The sequence below is a fragment of the Amblyomma americanum genome, chromosome 1 (assembly GCF_052857255.1).
Source record: "Amblyomma americanum isolate KBUSLIRL-KWMA chromosome 1, ASM5285725v1, whole genome shotgun sequence".
NCBI lineage: Eukaryota > Metazoa > Arthropoda > Arachnida > Ixodida > Ixodidae > Amblyomma > Amblyomma americanum.
The window spans coordinates 98,145,679-98,160,461 of NC_135497.1; the positions used below are offsets into that span (position 1 = coordinate 98,145,679).

Sequence of the window (14,783 nt, forward strand, 5' to 3'; positions counted from 1 at the left end):
CCCACCCGAGAGACCCGTCGTTTCTTTCGGAACGTTAAGCTTGTTTTTTTTCCCTGCAAACACTACAAGCCACTTGCAGCCGTTGGATGCCGGCAACATAAAGAACTTAAAGCACTCGTACAGGAAGTCCATCGTAAAGCGCTGTCTGGTGCGTATTGATCGCGGACAGCAGCCTACGATCGTTTCAATACTGGACGCTATGCCCTACGTCGCTTCAGCGTGGACTGCAGTGAGCGCGTCAACTGCACAGCACTGCTTCGCGCGGTGTGGCTTTTGCATGGACGGCAGAGAGGAAACTGCCACGGAAGCTGAAGAGACAGAAGCAGCCTCTCATGATCAAGAGCTGAGTGAAGCTTTGAATGCGCTGGGTTCCACGGGAGTCACGTATGATGACTACGTCGCCGTGGATGCTGCTGTCGTGACGTCCGAGTGTCAGAGTATCGCCGAGATCGTTGCAGACTCGGTCGCGAGTGAAGCCTCAGACTGTGATGACGACGAGGAGCACGAGCTGCATGATTCCGGGGAGTTGGCGGACCCGAGCTTTGGAGAAGCCGTCGCGGCTCTGGACCTCCTCCGCAGGTACGTCGCACCTCAAAGCGACGCTGAGAGCAATGCGGCTTTCCAGGCCATCGAGAAACGCGTGGTGTTTTCCAGCGAGCGGAAAAAACGGCAATCGACCATTCTCGATTTTTTTAAGACGTAAGCTCACTTGATGTCGAAATAAATTGTTTCAAGGCAAAGCTGCACTGTTTTCATTAATTTTCGGACCTTTCCTCACTGTTGCGTTTTCCCGGCTGTTATGTTTTTTTTTCGCGGTCCGGTGAAAAACGTATGAATGGGGTTCCACTGTACACTGACTTCATGTTGCGACCCCCCCAATGGGGATCAGAATTTAGCCTTTTAACAGATCCAACTGTAACTGTGAAAGCAGCGTTTTGCTGTTCCTCACGATTGCTCATTGAATATTCGCACAAGAGGCCAATATCGTCAAAATATTCAATTCGTATTCGATTCGGTTTTCAGTTAAACTATATTTTTATTTGATTCGGTAGCAAAGCAACACTATTCGCATTCCATTTGGTCTGGAAAAAGTACTACCCGCTACTATCCGCTTCGAATTAGCCAGTCAAATTTCATTAAAAATTACGGGACCGCAGAAATTCTTTGAATTACGCAGAATTTCAAATTAAACATGCACACAAGGAAGACAAATAAACCATGCTGTGTACCCTTTCCTTGACGAGCTGGGCCCATTTTGGGTCCACGTCAAACATGGGATTCTTGTCTAACCACTCGGCAAGGTGCTTCAGAGGAGGTGCCTTGCTTCCAGTGATCTGCAGAACAAGACCATTTGGAGTTAAGGTTCACACACTGTGCTGCATCACATATCGCTGCAAGACGCATGAAATGAACAATAAGGATGGTCACCTTCTTCCCGGTCAGCCGATTGATCACGGAGACATTCTCATCTCCGGTGAGGCAGTGCGGATCCAGCTTGCTGGGGTCCAACCGAGGTCTCCTGCCCCTTCGCCTTGACTCGGGCAACTCGAGCAACTCCAGCTGCTGCATGTACAACAGCGTCAAAAGATTATTGCACAGTTGCTTGAAAAGCACGAAACAAGCCACAAAAAGGAAAAAACCTGCATATATTCTCGTAGCAGGGAAGTTTAATTTCGGGCCTCACAAGCTTTATCAGCCACCAATGTGGTACTCATTGCAAACCGAATGCTTTGCACCAAGTTTCTCCTACAAGAGAAGAACCAGCTACACACAACGGCTCAAAATGCGAAGGCAAATCTTATTTCATAGGGCTTTAGACATGAATTCATAGCTGTATTAATCTTTGAGAGGAGACACTTCTATTTCAAGTGAGGGGAAGGGGACATTTTTACACTAATAGCAAGGTACACCGACCAACCTGGATGCACAACACTTATGGAAGCAGGGGCAAATGTGCGCTAGCGCCAGAGTGACGAGATGAGATGCTATTAAAAATATACCCAAAAATATACCCAGTCAAACCCATTTATAACCATAGCGGTTAGAACGATACATCGGACATAATAGACAACTGCGGAACTGTCAGCTCTACCAAGTGTTCTATGGTAAAATAAACTACTTATAACGATGCTCTCATAGCACATTATCACTTATAACTATTAAATCTAGTCACTGAGAGCCAACTTACAAAAAAAAAAAACAAAAAAAAACGGAAACACTAATATTACATCAGCCAAGCCATGCACACAAAATAAAAAAACACATGCAAGCACGTGGAGCCGACCAACGGATAGAGCCGGCGCAGCAAAAGCGAAAAGAGCACGTGATTATGTACATGGGTACACAGCTGTAGATTTCGAAAAAGTAAATTTCAAAAAATAAATTTTTCGAGATTTTTTTTCGTCTCAGAGCCATGCCTCCCTTAAGCGGTCAGCCAATACATTGAACTCTATGGGAAGCGAAGCGGTTGTCACAAAAAGCCGCATACAATGTGGTCCCGTATTATAAGCGGTTATGTTATAAATGGTCTGAGCTGTATTATGAAGTAAACTGCGTATTTTACAGACTTTGTAAAACTGAGATTCAACTACCGGACAAAATTCATCAGAAACCAAACCATAAAAGCTAAATTATGATAAATTATGGTGTTTTACCCTTCAAGAAACAGAACCCCTGCTTTTGCATAGTGCATATTCTAAGCTACGTGGACTTGCATGGCTTGACAATGAGGGCATGGGCGAGAGAAGGCAATACCAAACTATGAAAGCTAAATTATGATAAATTACGGTGCTTTGCTCTTCAAGAAACAGAACCCCTGCTTTTTGCACAGTGCATATTCTAAGCTACGTAGACTTACATGGCTTGACAGAGAGGGCATGGGCGAGAAGGCCATGGCCGCTGCAGCGGCTGTCAAGCTTGGGTGGCTCGCCATCAGCTCAGGATGGTCATCCAGCCAGCGCTTGAGGTCTTGATGCATGGCTGCTGCCGCCGAAGCCTGCTCTGCCGCCTGCTGCTGCTGCTGTTGCTGCTGCTGTTGAAGGGCCGAAGAACCGCCGCGAGAATCCACAGCCTTGTTCGCGCCAGGGAGGCTGGTAGCCACGCTGCTCAGGCTGGGGATGTCTGTCAAAGAACAAAGAGGGCACAGAGGTCCATTTTTATGGCCAACTTTCATAGCCAAAGCATAAGCTACCAGTGTTTTATTAGCGTAGGTTGTGACTGCTGCACCAGAAAAGCAATTCAAGAAGCATGTGAGCTGAATCCTCAATATGCAAGCATATGTAAACAAAAGCAACTAAAAGGCATCTGTTGTGATTTTAAGTCATCAAGTGTCCCAGGTAGGAGCAACGTAACTATCAGTTCCCTTGGGCAATTACCGATTTACCCGGAAGGTAACACAACCATGAGTAAAAGACGAGGGTCGACTTTGTGAACATGAAACACAGGAGAGAGAGAGAGGGTCGCTTTTATGGGGGCGAAACAGTGAAGAAAAACAATACCATACACAACTGTAACGCAAGGAACGAGGGTACAGTATATGTAAAGTTGGGTAGAATCTCATGAAAATTCCTCAAAAAATGCCATTGCAGCAGTTGCTACTACCTCTACCGTGCAGAGGTTTTATGCGCCCTTCGGTTTCATGAAAGTCAAGCAAAAGATTCTCATATAAGACTGATACTAAGGCAAGCAACGAGTCCTGCTGTGCCATCACATACATTGGCCGCAAGCTTTCGAGGCCCCGCGGCAAAAAAAGATAATAAAACAAAATAAAAATTTCGCCCTGTTGCTCAACCACGCAGCGAGTGACACCTCCCAAAAAATTAGAGACAGTTCTAGGCACCATTTAAACAACAAGCTATCATCTGAAGCATGGTGCTATAAAAAAATTAGGTGGCAGAACGTGACTTCATTGTCGCTAAAATATTGATCAAATATAGTCAAAGCTTGTTATAATGAATAAGAATATTGCGAATTACTGGCTATATCAAACTATTCCTAAATGTTTTCTGTTCCTAAAAAAAAAAAACTTCTAAATATATCGAACGCAGTTAACCATAAAACGGATATATTGAACCGCTGAGTATTAAGCTGTGCCCGCTCGAGGTGGTAGGCTTTGCCTCACTACATGTGTGACTCGTGGTGGTGCAGCAGGTGCTCATGCCACAGTTCACGCTGCATTATTCACTTCGATATTTGAAACATTCCAATATTTGCACAATGCTAGTGTTAACGCATACATGGCACCTTTGCTACGTGCAGCACAATTGGCTGCCGTCGCACTGTGCCCACTTCCAGAATGTTGTGGCTGTGTCGGGATCGGAGTCTGAACTGGTGAAATTTAGTTCCTTGTCTGAAGAAAAGTTATCCTTCTCTGATTCAGACTGAGTAATTAATACATAACTTAAGTTCGAAATGCCATCACTGCCGCCCCTAGAAGAGGAGGCAGCATGTGCGGCCATAATGCGATTTTATCAGGCATCTCAAACACTACAAGGAAACCGAGTAAATAAAGTGGACAGTGGTAACACCCCATGATTGTTGGTAATAATGAACCAAGAACAGCACCAATCAAAATACAGATGACCTTTTGCATGTCCCTATGAGAGACCAGATGATGCACACAGAGGAACAGAAACTACACAAAACTGTAATTGTAAACTACACTAGAAGTTAGCAAAAACACTTCTGCAACACTTCTTGCAAGTCTTAGCAGGTGGCAGCACCTCCCAATGAGTATGTATTTCCAATAAACCACAAAATTTTAAACACAAGATTACTGCCACACATGTGCAGCAAAAACCCTCACAAGGTTAAAGCTCCACACACGTTGGACAGCAATTACCCATGCCACCTCAAACCCAACCAATTCTTACTGCAATTTGGGCCTGAATAATTAAAAAAGTGCTCTTTCTCTAAATTTTAGCCAAACCTATAGCACACTCTGACACCCAAACAAGTGCTGTGCTTGCCTGAAAAACTTCAAACTGCACTTCGACATAAATGTCTTTCATTGGCATTAGAGCCAGTGTTACACAGGTGACTGCAAGGTCACTTCTAGGTGTGCACACATGTGCGCAGGCATCGAAATGGTGCATGCATCTCTATGGGCCTCGTGCTGGCTTGCTGCCATGCTTGTGTTGATGCACTTGATCGAGCAATTTTGCGTGGTGGAAAAACAGCAGCTGATATTATGTACGGATTTCTAAATAGCATCTAATCAGCATTACAGCAAAGAATTGACAAATGTTGTCCTTTTCACTTGGAACTTCCTTGACTTTGGTTCAAGCACAATCCACAAAAATCCATTCTCACCCCTGACTTGCCGACTACTGCTGGGAACGTCTGCACCATGAGGCAGAACACTTGAAGACAGCATAGACGACAGAGACAGGGGCACTGCAGGGCTCTTGTGGGATTTGGGGGGCTCCTCGTGGCGGCTCTGCAGCAAATAATAATGAGTTGTTAGTTTGACACCATGGCTAAACATTACATTCAAATCCAAAAGGATGAAACTGCAATTTCAGAACTATACTCGAGTTCCTTGATTACAATGAGACAATGTGATAGCAGTAACTTTAAATGGACATATGGTTAGCAAGCATGCACATGTTACATAATTAGCACGTTACCATCCTTCCTCTGACATGTTTTACTGTTATGGTGGTGGCGTTTCAGCAGATGCAGTGATTGTACAGATAGGCATGAATCATTACTGCATTAGATGCATGACTGCATTTGATGATGTGTATGTTCTTTTAGCCTCTTGGAGAATTTGGCCATTCTGGCAAGAGGCCATTCTGCCAACGGAGATCATACAGGGAATCTTAAGGATTACTGCTAGAAATTTTCCCTCCTAGATTGCCACCTCCTCCATCAAGGCAGTGCATGGAGCACCGAAAAGTAAATGACAGGTATGCAGCTCAAAGTGCTGCGGCCTGAAACACCTAGACTGTGTAACTTTCAGTTAAGCCCACCTCTAGGCCCGTATTTAGGTGCAGAAGCATCTGGACTGTGGCATTTTCCATAGCATAACCATGTACGTTGCTGGAAGCTTTAACTTGACAGAAAAAAAAATGCGCACAGATCGAACACATAGCCAGCACAGTGCACACTCACAGCAGGTCTCCACGTCTCGCAGCAAGCAAAATTTATATTGTCAATTTGAGACCACAAAAACCTTTGAATTAAAGCGCCTCTGCATGGCTTATGTTAGATCACACCAAATGATTTAGGCTTCCGCAGCCACCACACCAGATGTAATTTCTTAAAAATTTCTTCTTTGTGCGCTTTACCAAGGAACCTACATACAATTAAAATCATTCCGCTCTCAGGCTGCAGGTTTCTTCAAATTGAAAAACCTGGCAGCTGGGCTGTGCTGTGCTCAGAGACCAATGGCATTCTGCGATGTTAGTGTTGTCAACTACAAGCTCAGCGAAAACAAGCATTGAACCAGCTGATTGGTGAAATGGCTGCCACAGAACATACACTCCACCCAAGGTCACCAAACAAAGACTTGCTTGATTTGATTGGACTGTTATTTACAGCGGAGCACAACAAGAACCCAGAACTGCAAGTGCGGACACAGCGTGTCAGTGCAGAGATGGACTTTCTGATGTACAGTGATATACGCCTTAAGCAGTATTAACACAGGCGATGAATCCCTCTCCAAGTGGGGATGACTACGCATTTCATGCCTTCAAGAGGCGGCACGGTGATGTAGGTTACGGTTGCACTTCGGTGGTGGGGAGGAAGCAGTTTGCTTGGCCGGCACTAACAATCCTCTCTCTCCACGCTCTAAGAGGAGTAGAGCGCACTTTTTTTTTTTGCCTGACAAGTTTTCAGCCGATGCTCTGTAGGGTGCCTGTGGTCGTATCCCATTTTAGCCAGCGGTTTATATGGTAACAGTGCTGCCCCTCTCAGCTACCCGCAGCCCGTGCAAATTCCTTGCATGACGGGGGCAGTGACGTCATACACGTCCTCACCACATCCCTCCGTACCAGGCTCCTTGTGTGAATACCACTATCACCTCATCCCAATGCTCCACCAGCTTTGCAGCCCACACCACAAGTGTGGTTCACTGTAGGTCAGAAAAATCAGTGTAACTCCCACTGAATTTTACAGTATAAGGTTTATGGGGGGTTTAACGTCCTAAAGCGACTCAGGCTATGAGACACGCCGTAGTGAAGGGCTCCAGAAATTTCAACTATTTGGGGTTCTTTAACATGCACTTACATCACACAGAACACGGGCCTCTAGAATTTCGTTTCCATCGAAATTCAACCGCCGCGGCCGGGATCGAACCCACGTCTTTCGGGCCAGCAGCCGAACGCCATAACCACTCAGCCACCGCGGCGGCTGTAACTCCCACCGACTGCTGGAGTGGATCATGCAGTTTAGCGGCCAGTCTGATTACACACACAGCAAGAATTTCTACACTGGAATGAAGATAAGTGCCTTATATAGTCTTATTAGGCAAAAATATACTGCTAAATTCAACTTTAGCACTAAGCTATTTTTGAAAGGTAACAAAAGTTACTGTAAACATCTTCATAAAAATGCAGTGAAAATGGCCCGGATCAAACTTGCGTTTTTAGGTTCAGCAATGAATGGCCTAACCACTCAGCCACAGCAGCAGGGCCAGTAAATGTTTCAGCATCTCATAAACCAAGATTGTGAATAAAGCGATTTCAAAATATTCAGGTCGTACTATGGAAGAAAAAAACATGTTGCATGCGTGATGAACGCACCTTTCTTGCTAGCAGCCGCTCTAACTCCTTTTCATCTACATGCAGCTTTCCACCGGACATTGGGAGCGCCATGGGAGTTGGTGGGGGCAAGGCTGGAGCCGACGTTGTTGATGAGGCGTCCGAATCTTCGCGCTCATCTGCACTCGAGCCTGGCTGTCTATGCTCCTCGCGCAGCTGCTGCTGCTTGCGCGCTTGCAGATTGAGGGCCAGGGCATCGATGCGGCTGCCACCTGAGCGTCGGCCACGCCCACCTCCTCGACCCCGGCTGGCGGCTACCGATCCGTTCAGAAGTGCCGACCGCACAGATGGCACCATGGTGGCCGCCGCAGACAAATTGGAAGTAGTGGGTGCCGAGCCCCCAGAGCTCAGGTCCATGGGTGGCTCCTCGGAAGGTGGGGCCGGTGTGCTGGCCTTGGCAGGTGGAGGAGTGGGTGCTGCTTTTACCCGCAGGTCCAGCATGCCCAGAGCACTGGTTGATCCTCCCCGTACAGATGAGGAACCCTGGTGTGCGGGTGGTGGTGGGGGCACCTTGCTGGGTTCCTCGCGGTGCGCCACCTGAGGGGATGGGGCTCCTACTGTGGTCGCGGCGGCGACCGCAGCGGCGGCAGCGGCCACTGCACCTGCCCCTGGAGGTGTGCTTGGAGCCACTGTGCTCACAGGAGCAGTGGCTGTGGCCAGTGTGCTGGGCAGACTGCTGGTGCTGGGTGGTGGAGGGGGTGCCAGGAACTGCTGGAGTTGCTTCAGTTGCTGCTGTTGCAAGTTGTGGGACAGAAGTGCTCGTAGCTTGGCTGCATCAGTACCAACAAGAAGTAAGCACCTTTGCAAACACACTACCTCTTTAATACTGACCTCTCTCTGCCTCTATTTCGAACCTTCGTCTCCTTCTTCGCCGCCTTGTTCCTCTGAGCAAGTCATCACTCTGGAATTTAAAATAAAATAGAATTAAAGGTTTAATCTGTCCTTATGCAACCATGCTGTTAAGACGAAAACTGCTTTGAAATGGCCACGTACTGGTGCTGGTGGGATAGGGCTGTGAGGACCAGCAGACACGGACACAACTGGGGCCATTTCCACAGTTGTTGAGACGGTGGTTGCTGCAGCTATGCCAGTTGCAGTGGCTGCCACACTGGGTGCCACAACTGCTGGGGACAGTCTTGCTGACAAGTCAGGAAGGAGAACTGAGGGAGGGGGAGGGGGAGGTGGCGGTGGAGGGTGCTGTTCCCGTACAACCACAGGGGTAGCAATGTGTTCAGGAGTGGCATGTGGAGTTTGTTCAGAACCAGAGGCCACAGATGAGGCCACAGGTGAAGAAGGTGACTCTGTAGGAGTGGCTGGCAACAAGGTGAAACCTTGACGAGGTACAGGCCATTCCTTTTTTTCCACAGCGTGTACGATGTACTCCAATCGTATTTGAAGTACTTTGTCCTGGAACAGCAGTAAAAATTTCTGAGTCTAATGCAACCTGAATGGGAAGTCACAACAGGAAGAATATAAAAAAAACAACCAAGCTGCCTGTAGGATGGCGTCACGGTGCATACACAGTACAGGATATCTCAAAGCAACTGACACGTGACGACACAATTACAAGGCTAACTACAGGACACAGCTGGAAATGAAACGCAATAAAACAGGGCTCCTGCCATGCCTTTCACACTCGTGTGTGGCCCAGCTGACCAGTGAGCAGTAAAACCAAACTGCCAATAGTCTTGCAGTTTCGTTGTACGGTGTCACGCCCACTTCACAGGTTATCAGAAATTTCCTATTGCACTACCTACAGCCTGTCAATGACTGCAATCACCAGTGAGAGCAAGCCGGGTAAATGACGTGCAGTTATAATCTTTGACAGCGAAAGCAATCTGCATATCAATTGACTTTTTTTGTTTTTCTTATTGACACACACAGCGCCATGCATCCTGGCTGGAACGGACATTGGAAAAGGACATGCATTACCAGCAGCTCAGACAGAGCTACATTAGACCCAACAAATAGGCCCCCTCCGCATGTCCTTTGACGTTCCAATAGCTGATGGCCATTTTTGTGAGAAAAAATAAGTAGACTTATGCGTGGAAATATACAGTAATACACTTTCAACTTGAACTTGATAATTATAAGGGGGGTGCACTGCCCCCTACCCATCTCTGCCTGAGATGGGAGCAACCCTTAATTTGAGCTTTCAGTATGGTGGTTTGGGGTGTACAGGGCTGCTATGCAAGATCACCCACTGCTCCAAAAATCTAATAATGAACAGGGTCTATAATGAGAGTTTTATTCCTAGACTCATCTACTTCATAATGCACTTCACATTATATTGGAACCAAGGTAAGAATACTGTTCAAACTTGTCTTCCCCCCCCAAATTTAGGTAAAATAGCTCAACTAGAAGGCCTATTAGCTATGAGGAGAAGCCAACCTATAGATGAGGTTGGGTTGTTGAGCTAAAGTGCATGGCATGCAAGGGTAAGGGTATGCAAATCGTACTTTTTCGAAACCGAATCAAGTACTAACAGTCTAGGTTCAGCACCAAATCGAATACGAATAGTATGGCTGAAAACTGAATTAGATACAAATCGAATATTTAAACGGTTATTCGCTACTTGCGTGAATGTCTGTACAAAACACATAGAACCGATCCCAGATATATCGAATTACTGCTTATATCGAACAGTTCTAAAATCCCCTCGGGAATCCCATGCAAAAGTACTGCAAATTTATATGGGTTTATCTAATTTCTGCGCACCCCATATTTGATATATCGAACTCCGTGCCACGCCACGCCCCTGAGCTTCTCCCATCGCTGCGCCCCACTGCAAATGGGCTTCTCCTAATGGAGTTCACAACCTTCCCGAAATCTCATCTCGTGCGTTGCGCTGGCCCTGTACACCTTCGTGCAGAGCTGCAGAAGCAAGAGTTGCATGATAAGAACTTTGTGGGGTGTGAACGGAAATGGGAATGGCCATAGGGGCACGTAAGGGGCTGGGAAGAGGGTAACCTACAGGCGCCCGATTTCTGCATGCTGGTTGCTGACAAGCGACGTCGGCTAACTGTCACCAACGTTTTGGCCACTTTGGCTGTCACTGCTGTCGGTACTGCTTGGGCATGTAACTCATTCAGCAATGAACCACACGGCATTTTGATGAAACAAAATTTTTATAAGTGCTCTCATACCTTAAAGGGAGAGTACTGTATAGTCGATGACAGAAAATTTGGACCCCTTATTTTTTTGGACGTGCTTCATTATTCAGACGTCGTATTGGCACCGTGACTTGGCCCAAAAACCCGATGTATAAGAGTGCCTGAAATTTTGGATGCGCCACAACTGACTGCTCGATTTTTCGGACCTCGTTCGCACTCGCCGCCAATACCCAAGACACCATATAATGTGTACAGTTGAACCTCAACAATTCAAACTGCAAGGAAGACTAAAACTTTGATCAGATCAAGCTAAACGAAATTCAAGTTTAAAGAGAGCCTCTTAAATTGCGGGGCTGCAATCCTCCATGAGTCGGCACGATGCGCCCGCGTGGTTTCTAATTCATACCATTCTTGGATGTCATCCACCGCACAAACTTGAACAGTAGTCGCAGTTCACGAAACTCATCTATTCAGAGTCTTTCACCCAGAATACAGGAAAAGGTCGCTGCAAAGCATGTAGGAGGCGTACGCTTCGCAGAGATGGCAAGTGCGGAAGAAAACAGTGGTGCATTTCAAAGCGAGGTCAGCATGCACGTGGCAAAGCATACCGGAACCCTGACTTTTCTATCGTAAAACAGTCAACCACTGGCATTTCGATGACAGCCATGTCCACGATGTATGAGGTGACTGTCGTGGTGTGTCAGGTACCTTATCTTGATGTCTACAGATGTCTTTAAACTGAGAGCGGCGGACAGCAATCAGTATTCTGACAATTTCCAACTGGCAAGAACACCTGCTGCTATCGCCACCACCAAGTGTTTTCTATCCTTTGTGGGCACGACATAGCCAAAATAGCTTTTGTATTCAACACAAGCCTACCCAACTCTCTCCTAGACTGCCTGCACTATACCACGATATGAGCTCGACAGTAGAAATCAAAGGAGCAGATGACCTTTTGTATTCATGCTCATAAGCTACTGATGTAAAAGATGCAGTACATAAATGGCATTCTCAGCATACAAATGCAAAAGAGCACATACTGTATTTAACAGCATAAGGGATGCACTTTTTTTCTTCTGAGCATTCCACAGACACCTAGACTGCGTCCATTGTGAAGCATTCAGCATTAGCCAAAATATGAAACGATGAAATTAAGAAAGTAGAAAAGGCTGGCAAAAAAGGCCAAGCTTGTGTATCGAGCAGCATGCTGTTACAGAAGATCGAGCTGCTAGTCTGCTGTTTCCCAGTGGGTAACACACTGCTGCAAGAACTACCCTATAATTCAGTTTCCACTGATGCTAACTGCTACTAACTACATTTGCCTATGCTACTCACAATACTGCCCAAAACATACACCCACACACACAAAAAAGGATGTTTCCTTGATATCCTTCTGGATATCAAGCATGGATGAACTATGAGCAGGCTTCAAGGAGCACAATTAGACTCATTAACAAATAAAAGTGACCTTCATTAGTATTACCTTTGGCCACCGAACTGGATTGCGAGTTGAGTGTGTCATGAAGTGGACAATGGGTGGCTCTGTTCCACCTTCTCCATCCAAGTTGAAGCTCTCTTGACTTAATACATCGTCCTGTTGTGAATTCGTTTCCTGCATAATGAAACAACAAACATTCATTAACTCTTTTCGACATAAAATGAAAATTGGTTTTTGAAAAAACAAAATGGCGCAGTAATTGTCTCACATATGTCAGTAGCACCGGAAGCGCGCCATAAGGGAAGGGAGGAAGGTGGGAGTGAAAGAAGAAAGAGGTGTTGTGTGGAGGTCTCCGGAATATTTTCGACCACCTGGGGATCCTTAACGTGCACTGACATCGCGCAGCACACAGGCGCCTTTTGCGTTTCGCCTCCACGGAAACGCGGCCGCCGCAGTCAGGTTCGCACTCAGGTACTAGAGAGTCAAAAATGCTTGCGTTCAAGAATTCAAAGCAGCCATAACATCATCATAGCTGCTTTTTCACGTAAAGCTCACAATTGATACCATTGACACATACAGTGGAACTGAATTTAAACATAGTAAAAGGAAAGTGGTGGAATTGCATAACCAAGAAAGATGAATGTGCTCAAGCTTGTATGCTGAGAAAAGAACAATTCAATGATAATTGCTGCAAAACTAAGAGCACAGACGCAGCTTTGTCACAGTCTGAGAGACTAAAAATGAGCCACTTCATTTCTGCTCCCTTGGAGTGAAAATGGCATTGTCGAACAAAGGTTAGAATCAGAATCAGGAGTCAGCTTTTCCACAAGGCTATTTACTTGCAACTGTCAAAGCAAAGAAAAACTACAGTGGTCTTCCAATTCATGCACTGGCTGACCTATCAGCATGTAGCTGGTGGGAGTTTGAAACCTGAAGAAAATGAAAACAGTATCATTACAATTATACCACGACCTCAAACTGTTCAGGTCAATCATAGCGGAAAAAATTGTGTTTTTACGTTTGAGTTGTTATGGGTTGCTGGTTTAATGAAGAATATTCTCAGCAAGTTTGGCTGTTACCTGAGCTGTAGAAAAGAAGAAAATTAATTCTTTTTACGAGCCAGTGGTACGCATTTGTCGTCAAAGGCGTCTATGAACGCTCTTCTCAAGACACACCGCAGTGCAGGCAAAAAACCGAATACGAAGTGAATGCCCTGGTTAGAAAGCCTGTTTTTCGCGTTTTTTAGTCACGGAACACCTTCTATCAAAAAGGCGCAAGGCCATTAACGAAAAACTAAAAAAGAAAGGGATATTTCTGGCCACGGCAACTGCAGAGTGCACAGCGTGGCTGGCAAACTGAAATAGGCGCTCGAATTCGCAGAAATATACCACGTGACCATCAACTCTGTTTTCACGCCGTTCAGCATTCAGAGTCTCTCCTACTTTGGCTGAGTTTGACGCTTGCTATTTGTTACCTTTTTTTCTTTCTGTGAGTTTATTACAATCAGCGAGGGGCCGGTGGTGTGACCGGAAGATGCCCGCAAGATTGCTTCGACACGAAGAAGCTTTGGGAAGCAAAAACGCACCAGGAAAGACAAAGGCGTACACGGCACTGGGCGACCTCCAGCAAGTGAGTGTCTGCTTGTGCGTTCACCAGGCCCAAGCCTGCCACTGGCGACTGAGGCGAATCCTTCAAGCTTCGATGATGGTTCATCACACGAAGACCCAACTTACATCACTAAGAACCGTAAAGAGTGCAGCATCCTTGGCTCTACTAGAATTTAGCGAGGGTGCGTGTGAGATAAACAGTGTGTTTGACAAGATGGAACAAGAAATGAGAGTCCAGACGATGAAGCATGTCCAGCAAGCAACCCATTAAAGTATTTCACGAGCAAAGGCAAGGGCGACGGACAGCTCTAAAGTTAAAAAAAAAAACAAGAATGCCTGACGCAGTTGCCACAGCGCACCGTAGAGCTGAAGAGGAGGGCCCGACCTACTAAGCAGGGCTATGGAGCAGGGCTCTTTGATGAATTTTTTTTGTACCACAAAATAAAATAGCATGTTCTAAAATCTTTGAACTCATTTTTCTCAGTTTGCGCTTTTTGGGAAAACAAAACCATTAGGAAAACTATCATTTTATCATTTCCAAACTGCATCGCCAAAAGCTGCTTTCAAGGTGGTTTCTTGACTGAAATTTTCTCAGTAACAAGATAAGGTACTTTTTAGGCTGCAAAATATTTTCTCATAAAAAATATTTTGAGATATTTGACATATACAGTAGAATCTAGGCAATACGAATCTCACGGGGTCGCGAAAAAATTCGTATTATCCGAAATTTTGTATCATCCAAACGAATAAAATTCATATGCAGAAGCTTGAAAAATGCATTCACACAGATCTCTCTATGGCTGACGGGATTTATTCACTGCTGTGCGGCCACAGCTTGCTACTCGCACAGCGTACCACGCGA

At 45.9% G+C, this 14,783-nt stretch overlaps 1 protein-coding gene across 5 annotated transcripts in view; it reads right to left on the reverse strand.

The window, feature by feature from the left end:
• kis (chromodomain helicase DNA binding protein kismet) overlaps positions 1-14,783 on the reverse strand; it is a 162,878-nt gene that overhangs the window by 12,001 nt on the left and 136,094 nt on the right. For all 5 annotated transcript variants that reach the window (XM_077646309.1, XM_077646307.1, XM_077646308.1 and 2 more), the window contains 8 exons: positions 12,360-12,488; positions 8,757-9,170; positions 8,595-8,664; positions 7,746-8,533; positions 5,311-5,437; positions 2,858-3,120; positions 1,429-1,563; positions 1,230-1,334 (listed from right to left, as the gene is read on the reverse strand). In XM_077646309.1, the coding sequence (XP_077502435.1) occupies positions 1,230-1,334; positions 1,429-1,563; positions 2,858-3,120; positions 5,311-5,437; positions 7,746-8,533; positions 8,595-8,664; positions 8,757-9,170; positions 12,360-12,488 (2,031 nt within the window). The remainder of the gene's footprint in view (positions 1-1,229; positions 1,335-1,428; positions 1,564-2,857; positions 3,121-5,310; positions 5,438-7,745; positions 8,534-8,594; positions 8,665-8,756; positions 9,171-12,359; positions 12,489-14,783) is intronic.